The following is a 12,305-nucleotide window of genomic DNA, read 5'->3' on the forward strand; positions in this document are numbered from 1 at the left end:
GTGTATAAACATGGAATGCAAATGGGTGAATTATATGTATGTGGATAACAAGGATGTTTGGAAAAAAGTAGTATGTCTCTCCAGTTAGACTGCTTGGGTTTGAGTGGAAGCCCCATCAGTCGTTGGATGGGGGCTTTACTATGTTACTTCATCCTGTATGGGGTTTTCCTCTGTAATATGGGTGGTTATAAAAGTAGTACCCCTTGATAGGGAAATGGAAGTTAAGGAAGATAATACAGTACATGTAAAGTGCTTAGCACAAGGCCTTACACATGGTAAACACTTAATTTTTTAAAAGGTTTTATTTATTTATTTTTTAGAGAGAGGGGTAGGGAAAGAGAGGGAGAGAAACACTGATGTGTGAGAGAAACATCACCTGGTGGCCTCTCACACACCCAACAGTGGGGACCTGGCCTGCATCCCAGGCATGTGCCCTGACTGGGAATCAAACTGGCAACCCTTTGGTTCACAGGCCGACACCCAGTCTACTGAGCCACACCGGCCAGGGCATTAAACACTTAATTTTTTAAGAAAATTTAGATTTACATGAAAAATAAATTGGAATTGGTACCTTATTTCCTCAAAATTTTTTTTTTAAATTTGCAATGTCTAGTATGGAGTATTTTCTTTAAAATCATCCTTTTTATTTAAAAAGTACTTAAAACTATTACTCTACAAAAATAAAAATTGCAATTTTTCAGACATAGGTTCAAGTTTCTGATGTGAAATATCCTTGCATATATATTTTACCTATTCTGCTATAGTATGTTATATTTTGTTGGTGTGGTGAAGCAGATGTGTGAATCATTGTGAAAAGGGCTCCATTTTAGTGGAAAGCAAAGCAGCTAGCCCAGATGTGGAGAGGGGAGAGACTGCTTCCCTGCATGTCGTTCTTCTGTACCAAGGGCTCTTCTGCTGCAAGCGCAATGTGATAATAATGGTGGGCCCAGAAAACTGCTAAAGTACTAAAGCCATCTTCTCCTTGGCTTATCATACTGTATGCAAAACCCAAGTCATTTTATATGTGTGTTCTTTTCCTTGCATTCTAAAATAGGCCCAGAGCTGGCAGGAAGTCTGTCAGCTCTTCATGGCATACCTCTGTATACTTGATAGTATAATAAGTGCTATTTATAATGAAATTCTGTCACTTCGGCACTCACATGAGCTTCAGTTCTTTCTGGATCTATTCCTCAGTGATTGCTTTATCCAGTTGACTTCATGACTGAGTCTTAGCATTGAGATCTCAGAGGGCCATGGCCCTGAGGTCACTGAGAGAAAGAAAGCAGGAACCTATAGGCAAAGTAAGTACAAGAAATACCACTTGATTACATGGACTAGAATTCGATATCACAGAATTAGTTTGAGCAAAATTAAGTGAAGAATCAGGACCACAAACAGTAAATAAAAAACACCTAATAAGGATTTGTGGAGATTCTTTTAATCTTTTTTAAGTGTACAGTTCAGTGACATTTACATTGTTGTGCAAACATCACAATCATTCATATCCAGAACTTTTTCATCTTCCCCAACTAAAGCTCTGTGCCCATGAAACCCTTAGCTCCCCATTCTCTCCCCGCGCCCTGGCAACCACTGTCTACTTTCTGTCTCTATGCATTTTTCACTTCTCTGGGAACTTCATGTAAGAGGAATGATACATTTGTCCTTTTGTGATGGGCTTACTTAATTTAGCATAATATCTTCAAGACTCATCCATGTTGTACCATGTCAAAATTCTCTTTTTAAAAGGCTGAATAATACTCAATTTATGTATAAATCATGTTTTGTTTATCCATTCATCTTCCAATGGATACTTGGCTTGTTTTACCTTTTGTAAATAACTATGTAAATAATATCTACAGACATAGTATGCAAATACCTTCTCGAGTCCCTGCTTCCACTTCTTTTGGGCATATATTCAGAAGTAGAACTACTGGATCATATGGTAATTCCATGCTTAATGTTTTGAGAAGTTGCCATACTGTTTTCCATAGAACCTGCACCATTTTATGTCCCCCCCCCAGCAACACACAAAGGTTCTAATTTCTCCACAAACTTGCCAACACTTATTTTCTGTTTTTTTTTTTTTAATAACAGCCATCCTAATGGGTATGATGCTTGTTATTTTTTAATTACAAAATTAATTTATTTAATAGATTTAGGACTATTTAAATTTTTTCTTCTGCCGTTCTGGTATATTATTATTGGTAAATTATTGTCTTTAAGACATTTGTCTCATCTAATAAATAGAATAAAATTGTGTATAATACCTGCTTACCAGCTTTTCAACATCTGTAGGGTCTGTGGTGATGTCTTCTTTCATTCCTATTATTAGAAATTTGCATTTTCTTTTTCTTTTTATTTAGTTATTTATTTTTAGAGAGAGGGGAAGGGAAGGAGAAAGGGAGAGAAACATCAATGTGTGGCTGCCCCCTGTGCACCCCCAAATGGGGACCTGGTCCACAACCTGAATATGTGTCCTGACTAGGAATTGAACCTGTGACCCTTTGGTTCACAGGCCAGCACTCAGTCCACTGGGCTTTGCCAGCCAGGGCAGAAATTTGTACTTTCTGAAACACAGATGTTTGAGATCAGTCTTGCCAAGGGTTGATTAGTTTTTAAAATCTTTTCAAAGAACCAGCTTTTGACTTAGATTTTCCCTGTTTTATCCATTTTCTGTTTATTGATTTCTGCTCTTTATTATTTTCTTCTTTCTACCTACTTTGTATCTAATTTACTATTTTTCTACCTTAAGATTTAAGCTGAGATCATTGACTTCAGATCTTCCTTTCTAATAGAAGCATTTAAAACTATGAATTTTCTTCTAAATATTGCTTTGGTTATGTCCCATAAATTTTAATTTTTATAATCTTGTGAGACTATATATATATAGACTATATATAGAATGAAGGAAGCTCCTACCCTTTGCAAGAGCATGGATGCAACTGGAAAGCATTATGCTAAGTGAAATAAGCCAAGCAGTAAAAGACAAATACCATATGATCTCACCTTTAACAAGAACCTAAACAACAAAACAAACAAACAAGCAAAATATAACCAAAGACACTGAAATAGAGAACAAGCTGACAGTGCCCAGAAGGGAGAGGGGAGGGAATTTCAGGGGAAAAGGGGAAGGGTTTACAGGAACAAGTATAAAGGACACATGGACAAAAAAAGGCAGGGGCGGGGTTGGAAACAGAAAGGAGCTGGGGAAGGCTGGGGGGATGGGCTGGGATGGGGCTAAAAGGCAGAAAACTGTACTTGAACAACAATTAAAATAAATAAATAAATAAATAAATAAAAATTAAAAAGAAGAAGAGATTAGGAAACAAATGTGAACATAGGGATGACCCTATGAAGAGAGAGGGAGAAGATGGCCATCTACAAGCCAACAAGAGAGGTCCTCAGAAGACACCAACCGTGCTAACACCCTGACCTTGGACTTCAAGCCTTCAGAATCAAGAGAAAATAAGTTTCTGTTGTTTAAACCAAAAAAAAAAAAATGAATGAAGGTGACTGTACAAGTAGATGATATTCTATGAGAAAATTAATCAAAACTCTTAGGCTATTCCGTTGTTGAAAGATGTGAATCAGCAGCACTTAACAGCAAAACTCATTCTCACAAGTAAATTTCTGTTTTACTTCTGGTAGTGAACTTGTACAGAATTTCAAATTTTGATGTTTTAAGATTTCATTATTATTCAATTAATATATTTTATAATTTACCTTACCATTTACTAACTCATGTAAATCTTTAATTCATAGTTTATTTAAAAGTATATTGCTTAATTTCTAAATATTTAGGAATTTTTCTAGATATTATTTTAAGTTTGGATGAAAAAGCAAAAATCAACAGTATGCTTCTGTGGGATAAGTACTTTAAATGTAAACACACAAATGCATTTTAAAAAGATATACCATACACAACACTGCATAAGAAAGTTGGTGGGGTTATATTAATATTAGACAAAGCACAGTTCAAGAAAATTACTATTACTAGACATAAGAAAGGGTATTTATTATGTCAATTCATTAAAAAACCAACATTTAATACTATTATGATCAGAAAGCATAGTCTGTATGAGAAACTTTGAAATGTATTGAGACTTGTTTGTAGCCTAGGATATATGGTCTGCCTTGGCTAATGTTCCACGTTCACTTGGAAAGAATGTGTATTCTGCTGTTATTAGAGATATAGTGTTCTTTCTGTGTCATTTAAGTTGCTTATGTTCAAATCTTTTATATCTTTATTGATATTTTGATAGTAACTGAATACTGAGAGAGGAATATTAAACTCTCCAAGTAGTATTGCGAATTTGTTAATTTCTTCTTTTAGAAATTCCTGTCTATTTTTGTTTTGTGTATTTTAAAGCTTTGTTATTATGTAGCGTATTTTTCAGACTGTAAGATGCACCCCCCCCCACAAATTTGGGAGGAAAGAGGGGTACGTCTTATAGTCCAAATATAGCTTACCTGGCTCACTGTGGGGGAGTGGGGTCACAGATTATTAAATATTTTACCACATTTTTTGCTTCAAAAATTTTTTTCCTATTTTCCTCTAAAACCTAGGTGCGTCTTATGGTCCGGTGTGTCTCATCATCCTAAAAATACAGTACATGCACATTTAGGGTTGGTATGTCTTGACGCATTGGCCCATCATTATTAAATGTTCCATTTTAGCTCTGTAATAGTCTTTTTTTAAAACTACTTTGTCTATTGATACAGCTCCACCATATTTTTCATGCAATATTTGCATGATATCTCTTTTTAAAATTTTGATCTATTTGTACCTTTATATTCAAAGTGCTTCTCTTATAGACATTGTATAGTTTATGCATATTGACAATCTATGTCTTTTAACTGGAATCCATTTACATTGAATGTAATTACTGCTATGGTTGGGTTTAAATATGCCATCTTGGTATTTGGTTACTAATTGTCCCATCTGTTTTTCCCCTGTTCTTCCTTTCTTGCCTTCTTTTAGGTGAATGGAATAATTTGAGCTGTACCTCTTTGTGTTATTTCAAATAAAAATACTACTTACCCATTCAGCTTCATTTTGCAAATAGTATCTTAGTTAACCTGTATTCAAATTAGGGTATGCCAAAACAGAGTTAGGAGAGGGCACATAAAGCGAGTGGGACACTCTGGTAGCAGAAACCAACTTTCCCCACCAGAATACTGGCTAACCCTGCTCTTCTTTCCCCATCACCGAATGGAATCGTGGCCTAGTAGACATCATGCTACCATGATAGTCCTAACATGAAGCATGCATTTCGTAATCACTATAGTCAATATAACTGCATAGCTGCCTGTAAACTGTCACATTCTTCTGTCCCTTCCTTTTTCCACACTGTAAAAATCTTAAGAGCCACCCTGGAAAATATGAAGTAGCCTCCTTCCAATTAAATTTATGTCAGACAAGTATCATTTTTTGCGCAATCAGTCAAATAATTCATGAGCAATCTGAGGCCGCCTTTCAAAACTTGCAATTTACTTGAGAAGGCATTTATTTAATTTTATTATGTATTTATATTATATTTATTATATCACTTTGTATATTTATATAATAAAGATAAAGAGCAATGCAAAGCTGTGATGTTTACAAATAATAAAATAGATAAAGATGCTTATGTGGTTAATTAGAAAAACAGCTGCCTGAGCAGGACAAATTGCCGCAAATTTGGGTCCTGGCTACACTCTGCTTTCTCTACAGACTGACAGCCAGCCTGCAAGGCACACACGCCTCTGACATCTTCCTGATACTGCCTGCCTCATATCCAGTCTGCTTATGACTTTTTGTCTCCAACTGTCTGTAGAGGTTCTTGGTCATTTATAGTGAGAGGAACGCATACATATTTTTCTCTCTCTTCCTCTTTTATATATAGATATAGAAAAGCACCCTGTGATTATTTGAAGAATTGAAATTTCATTTTGATTCAGATTTCCCGGGTGGAATATGTTTACATCATTTTACACTTTTGAGCATGAATTGCCTCTTTTTCTAGTTGTAATCAGTTTCTACTTTTCAGCATACAGAAGATTTTATGAGTAGTGTTCAGTGCAGAAAGAGGGCTCTAAAAATAATTGTGCAAGTAGGGTTTTGTGAGTCTTACATGGCACACTGGCAGGGGAAAAGAACAAAGGCACATCAGAGGAAAGGTAGTGGTAGGCGGAGCATTTAGCTTCATTTGCTTCCACCAAAAAGCATGTATTTAGTGGAGAAGGGAAAATAAACAAGAAACAGGAGATCAGCACTAGCTATTGAATGTTTCATTTCTCATAATTGTTAGTCACATTTGAATGGAACCATTACAGTCCTTTTTGGTGTGTATAACTAAGGTTTTTTTTTTTTTTCCAAAAGGAGTATCTTGAGTCTTATGTACAAAAACACAAGATGTTTTTGTCATTCCACAGTTCCTTTTGGAATTCATAGCCTTAAAAGCCATTGACTTTCAATAAGGTGGTAAAAGGTGTACAATACATGTCATTTTTATGCCTAATAGCACCTTGGGCGGTCTCTGATGCGTAGTATGTACACACACCTTAGAGCATCTGTTTCCATCTGACAGCTTACAGTGTTCGGCTGAGTGTTGAGACAGACAACGGAATGGGAGTACAATGCCCAGCGTGTTGCAGTGGGTCCTCACTGGGGAAAGTAAGCTCTTCAGAGCTTCTTTCTGATACTTTTCCATAAACATTTTAAACTGACGTATTTGCCAATACAAAATTAAGATGACATACTATTTAAATGTTTATTCTTCCAGAAATGGGAATGGATTTGGCTAGTCAACTAATGAGCTAGAATTAAAGTGTATGTTTTGTACAGGGAAACCTGTTTTGCAAATATATTACTGACTGTTCTTAAAAGTACTTGTATACAGGGTTGTCAGAGTTAAGAATTGCTGGGGTCATATCTTAATACAGTGTTTATTTATTTGACTATTTTTCATATTATTTAGCTCAGCCCAGAGAATGAGACAATAGGTTTATTTACCTATTCTGCTACTGTACTTAGGGTTTTAGTCTAGTGGTCACAAAATATCCCCCAGAAACATGTTTTCCTAGAATCCCAAAACAAAAATAATAAAATCACTTAAGAAAACTTTTTAACACACAAATCCAGAGCATCTTTTACATGCTCTGGCCATATACTAATTTTAAATAAGCAAATACCAAACAAAGCACAGTTGGTCAAGCTGTGACTTATAAAGAACGACAGCCAGGGCCTTGGCTGGGTAGCTCAGTTGGTTAGAGTGTCAGCCCAACATTCCAAGGTTGTGGGTTTGATCCCCAGTCAGGGCACAGACAAGAATCAACCAGTGAATGCATAAATAAGTGGAACAACAAATCTCTGTCTCTCTCTCAAATCAATCAATAAAAAAAATGTTTAAAAGAATGCCAGAAATTGTGACACACCGTAAATATTCATTTTCCTTCTCATAGTCTGAAAATACTTGACGATAAAAGCTATCACACCCATCTTTCATTTAAAAGTATTTAGATTTCGTGTCCTTTGTTTAGGTTGTAAACCTTCTGGACCAGTTTTTGGCTATTAGATAAGCAATATACTGTTTAATCCATATTGACTAATTGTCTGTCATTTTTTAGGTACTGATTAAGATGAATGGGATTTGGAGAAATTCTCTCTCTTGTCTAAGGATAAGAAAGCTGCCTCGCAGATACCAAAGTGGTTGTCACCCAGCGGCCCCTCTGGGATCAAGGATTTTAACTGACCCAACTAAAGTTTTTGAGCACAACATGTGGTGAGTTGTCTTCTTAGGTCTGATATTACTATTACGTATGTGTACTAAACGTCACCAGTGGTGTTATGTTTATCTAGTGCCAAGAAAGGATTTTGAATGCTGATCACTTAACTTATGTGGTTGAGGCTAACTGATCCCAACTTAAGAGTTGCCAATTCCAATTTCAAATTCAATCCTGTGCAAATAGAATTGGAAAAGTGAAACTTTTCAAGAGTTTTCCTCAGCTTTGGGGTTCTTGCAGCCCTCCCTGCTCACCCCTGATCCTGCTTTGCTAGTATATCACTCTGAGTCTCTTTTCTAGGTAGAATCCTCTTCCTGCCCCACAGGCCGTTCTTCTCAGCAAGTACTTGTCACTCAGCAAATGTGTATTCAATACTTGCAGCTTAATAAACACCAGGGAGTACACACTGGTGTGACCCTAGTCCATGCTTTCTGGAAATTCACCCTCTCCTGGGGAAGATAGTGATTTACAGGAAATTTTGATAATTAGCGATACAAGGCAGCAACCTTCTTATAAAGCATATAGGTATATGCCTTGAAAGAACAATTCAACAATGCAAAATCACTTCTGTTTTGGCATAGTGAGGGAGATCTCTTGTTTCTTTTTTAATTTCAGCTCTATTGAAGTATAATTGACATATAAAGGAAGATTTCTTGCCCTGTGGCTCAGTTGGTTGGAGCATCAACCCGTATACCAAAAGGTAGTGGGTCCAATTCCCGATCAGGGCACATACTAGGTTGTGGGTTTGGTCCCCGGTCAGGGCTAGTATGGGAGGCAATGGATCGATGTCTCTTTCCCTGCCTCCCGCCAAATCAATAAATATATCCTGTAGTGAGGATTTAAAAATAAATGAGTAATAGTATGTTTTGCTTTGTTTTTAAGGAAACTATCCAACGCCCAAAGACACATCCTAACTAGGTAAATGAAACCTAGCTATAGGACTTAATGAATCTGACAAAAAATGAAAAAGAAGCAGACCCTCATAAAGACTCCTCACTACCCAATACAATTTTCCTCTCTCCCTGCCACCCCTGACATTCTCGAGTTACAGAAAACTGGAGAAAATATACCCAGGCTTCAAACTGGAACTTACAGGGGAAGATAAACAGGTCTCTGGGTAAGGTTGAGTATCAGGATAATTTATCTGCAGAAAAACAGAATGAAACGAAAGAAAGAGGGAAGAAAGAACATATCATGCATTATGGGTTAGTTTTTTTTTTCCCAATATTTTATGTAAAGGGAATCGAAGAATATGTACTGTCTTTTTTGTCTGGCCTCTTTCACTAGCATAATTATTTTGAGATTTATCATGTTGTATGTATCAATAGTTCTTATATTTTGTATTTTTTTAGATATAGTTAACATATAACATTATATTAGCTTCAGGTATATAACATACTAATTCAATATTTGTATATATTGCAAAATGATCACCACGATGTATAGTTAACATTCATCACCACACAGTTTTTTTTCTGCCCTGGCTGGTGTAGCTCAGTGGATTGAGCGCGAGCCTGTAAACAAAAGGGTCTCTGGTTCAATTCTTATTCAGGGCACATGCCTGGGTTGCAGGCCAAGTCCCCAGTATAGGGCATGTGAGAGGCAACCATACACTGATGTTTCTCTCCCTTTCTTTCTCCTTCCTTTCCCCTCCCCTCTTTCTAAATATAAATAAATAAAATAAGGTTTTTTTTCTTCTGATGAGAACTTTTAAGATTTTTTAGCAACTTTCAAATATATTATTATCAACTATACTCACCGTGCTGTATGTTATGTCCCCGGTATTTTGTTCACATTTATTGTTGATAAAAGACTCATAATCAGTATATTAAAAAGCTCTCAAAATTTAATAACAAACTCAATAAAAATAGGCAAAGTGTTTGAACAGACACTTCACCAGGAAGTTACATAGATGGTAAATAAGCACATGAAAAGATGCTCAATGACATTGGTCACTACAGAAGTCCAAATTAAAGTCAGAGTGAAATACTGCTACGTACCTATTAGAACAGCTAAAACTCAAAGTACTGACCATACCAAGCATTCGTGAGGGTGTAGAGGAACTGAAACTTTCACACACTGCTGGTGGGAATATAAAATGGGAAAACTACTTTGGAAAACAGCTTAGCAGTTTCTTAAAAAAATTAAACACACAAGTGTTTATTATCTTGATCATGGTAATGGTTTCATGAATATCTACATATATCAAAACTTATCCAACTGTGCATTTTAATATGTGAAATTTACAATATGTCAATGACACCTCAATAAAACCATTAAAAATAGGGTTACACCCATACACTGGAAAATAATGTTGCAGTTAATAGAAATGAGATATATATATATATATATATATTATATGGCTATGACAGTTCAAATGATTTTCTACTGCCATACATCAAGGTTAACATTTGAGTATTTGTTTTATTGTTAGAAAAGTATGAAGACCTTTTGCTATATGGATAAACGGGCAACAGGTAGGAAGTACATGTGAGCATATGGGAAAATGTACAGCAACCAAGGAAATACAAAGTAAACAATATGGTACCTTTTGAGAGAGAGAAAAACTTAAGATAACACCAAATCTGGTGGCATTGTAAATTAATACAGTTTGCTCAGTTATCTTTTTTGTTTGTTTGTTTGGTCTCATCTTTTATTTTCTCTACTGGCTTCTTAGCTATACATTTTTACTTTATTTTCAGATGTTATTCTAGAACAATAGTTTAAAATATTTTGGTCTCAGGACCCCTTTACACTCTTAAATCACCAAGGACCCCGAAGACCTTTTATTTGTGCGGATTATGTCTATCGGTAGATTCCATATTACAAATTAAAACTAAAACGTTGAAAGCATTTATTAATTCATTTTTTTGTTGTGAATTTATTTTTTAATTATTTTATTGTTCAATTACAGTTGTCTGTATTTTCTCCCCACCCTTCCCCCCACCCAGTATTTATTAATTCATTTTAAAACAACAGTAAACCTATTACATGTTAATGTAAATTATATATTTAATGAAAATATCTATTCACAAAAATATGCTACAAAGAGGGGACTACATAATCTATTGGCACACCGTGCACTTTGAGAGGATTTTTTACTTACTCATCATTTTATCACATCACACATGGATAATTTGGAAAAGGTTAGTTCTATGTTTTATGTAGCTCTTCCAAATGCTAACAATTTCATTATACAATATTTAAAAATTACATTTGTTAACATCATCACTATTCTCATCATGAAAAGTCCCTAAGTATTTGGAAGTTCTCAAACTTACGGTTGTAGACATAACTTTTCCAAAATTCTAATTTTTGCCCGAAAACACACAATTTATTTTTAGCAACAAATTGTGTCACATGTTTTTCTTAAAGTAATAGTTTGTGTCATTTACTTTCAAGATTGCCAAATACCCACATCTGAATAACTATAATTTCTCTACAGTTGCTCTTTCAAGTAGAAATAGAATTCCGTGGGAAAAATGCCGACAGTTTAGTTCACAGTGCAAACATTTGTGCGAGTGACTTTCGACAAGTCGGTCGTCGTCCCTCCGTGTGCAGCCGCAGCGGTGCTCTGTGTGTGCTTCCCCGCTTGTCACAATGCACATTAACAACATGTGCACCCAGGGGTCAGCGTTTTATAAAGTAATTTTTACTGCTTCATCAAGTGCATTTTTCAACGAATTGAATTTTTCCAACAAAAGTTAGTGTATTCTTTACCACCCACTGGACGGGAGTGTAGAGTACAGTGACCACTAGGGCCTCCACCTTTTCTCATGTGAAGGCAGTTGCAGTTTTACTCACCTTCGTTTTCACACCATCAGTCCAAATGTCAACACAATGAAAAAGGCAAATAACAGTATTATTATGAAAAGAGTTTTGACTTACTGGGCCACCTGAAACAGAAGACCACATTTTGAGAACCACAGTTCTAGAGATTACAGTGTAATGCTTCCTAAACTTAAAGAGTCTACTTAGAATTAATATGGTACCACATAGTATAAAATGTGACAACCTTACAACATGATTCTGCTTATCCATTCAATTATGTTGTTGCCATATAATTGACTTCTCTATATGTTATAAGTTCTGTGATTCATTGTTATTATTCTTGCTATTTATAGTTAATATTTTTTAAGAAATTAAGAAAGAATAAAAAACAATTGCCTTTTGTAATTACCCACATATTTATATCACTTCTGGTATTTTTATTCTACCCTGTAGATCTGAGTCTCTATCTGGTATCATCTTCCTTACCCTGAAGTCTTTCTCTGACATTTCTTGTAGTGTAAATTGTGCTGGTAACAAATTCTCCCAAAGTTTGCTTATCTGAAAATATCTTCATTTTAAAATTTTGAAAGATATTTTCACTGCATGTAAATTCTAGGTTAACAGATTTCTTTTTCTTTCAGTACTTTAAAGATGTCATTTCTTTGTGTTCTGGCCCCCATTGTTTCTCATGAGGAGTTAGCTGTGGTTCACATTGCTTTTCCCTGTATATAATAGCTGTTTTTAAGATTTCTCTTCATCTGTGGTGTTCA

General features: G+C 35.4%; 1 protein-coding gene across 2 annotated transcripts in view; it reads left to right on the top strand.

The window, feature by feature from the left end:
- Positions 1-12,305, top strand: part of METTL8 (methyltransferase like 8) — a 76,424-nt gene that overhangs the window by 27,368 nt on the left and 36,751 nt on the right. For both annotated transcript variants that reach the window (XM_028509439.2, XM_036023298.1), the window contains one exon: positions 7,609-7,763. In XM_028509439.2, the coding sequence (XP_028365240.1) occupies positions 7,621-7,763 (143 nt within the window). In that variant the 5' untranslated portion in view covers positions 7,609-7,620. The remainder of the gene's footprint in view (positions 1-7,608; positions 7,764-12,305) is intronic.

This window comes from Phyllostomus discolor, chromosome 4, assembly GCF_004126475.2.
Source record: "Phyllostomus discolor isolate MPI-MPIP mPhyDis1 chromosome 4, mPhyDis1.pri.v3, whole genome shotgun sequence".
Lineage (NCBI taxonomy): Eukaryota > Metazoa > Chordata > Mammalia > Chiroptera > Phyllostomidae > Phyllostomus > Phyllostomus discolor.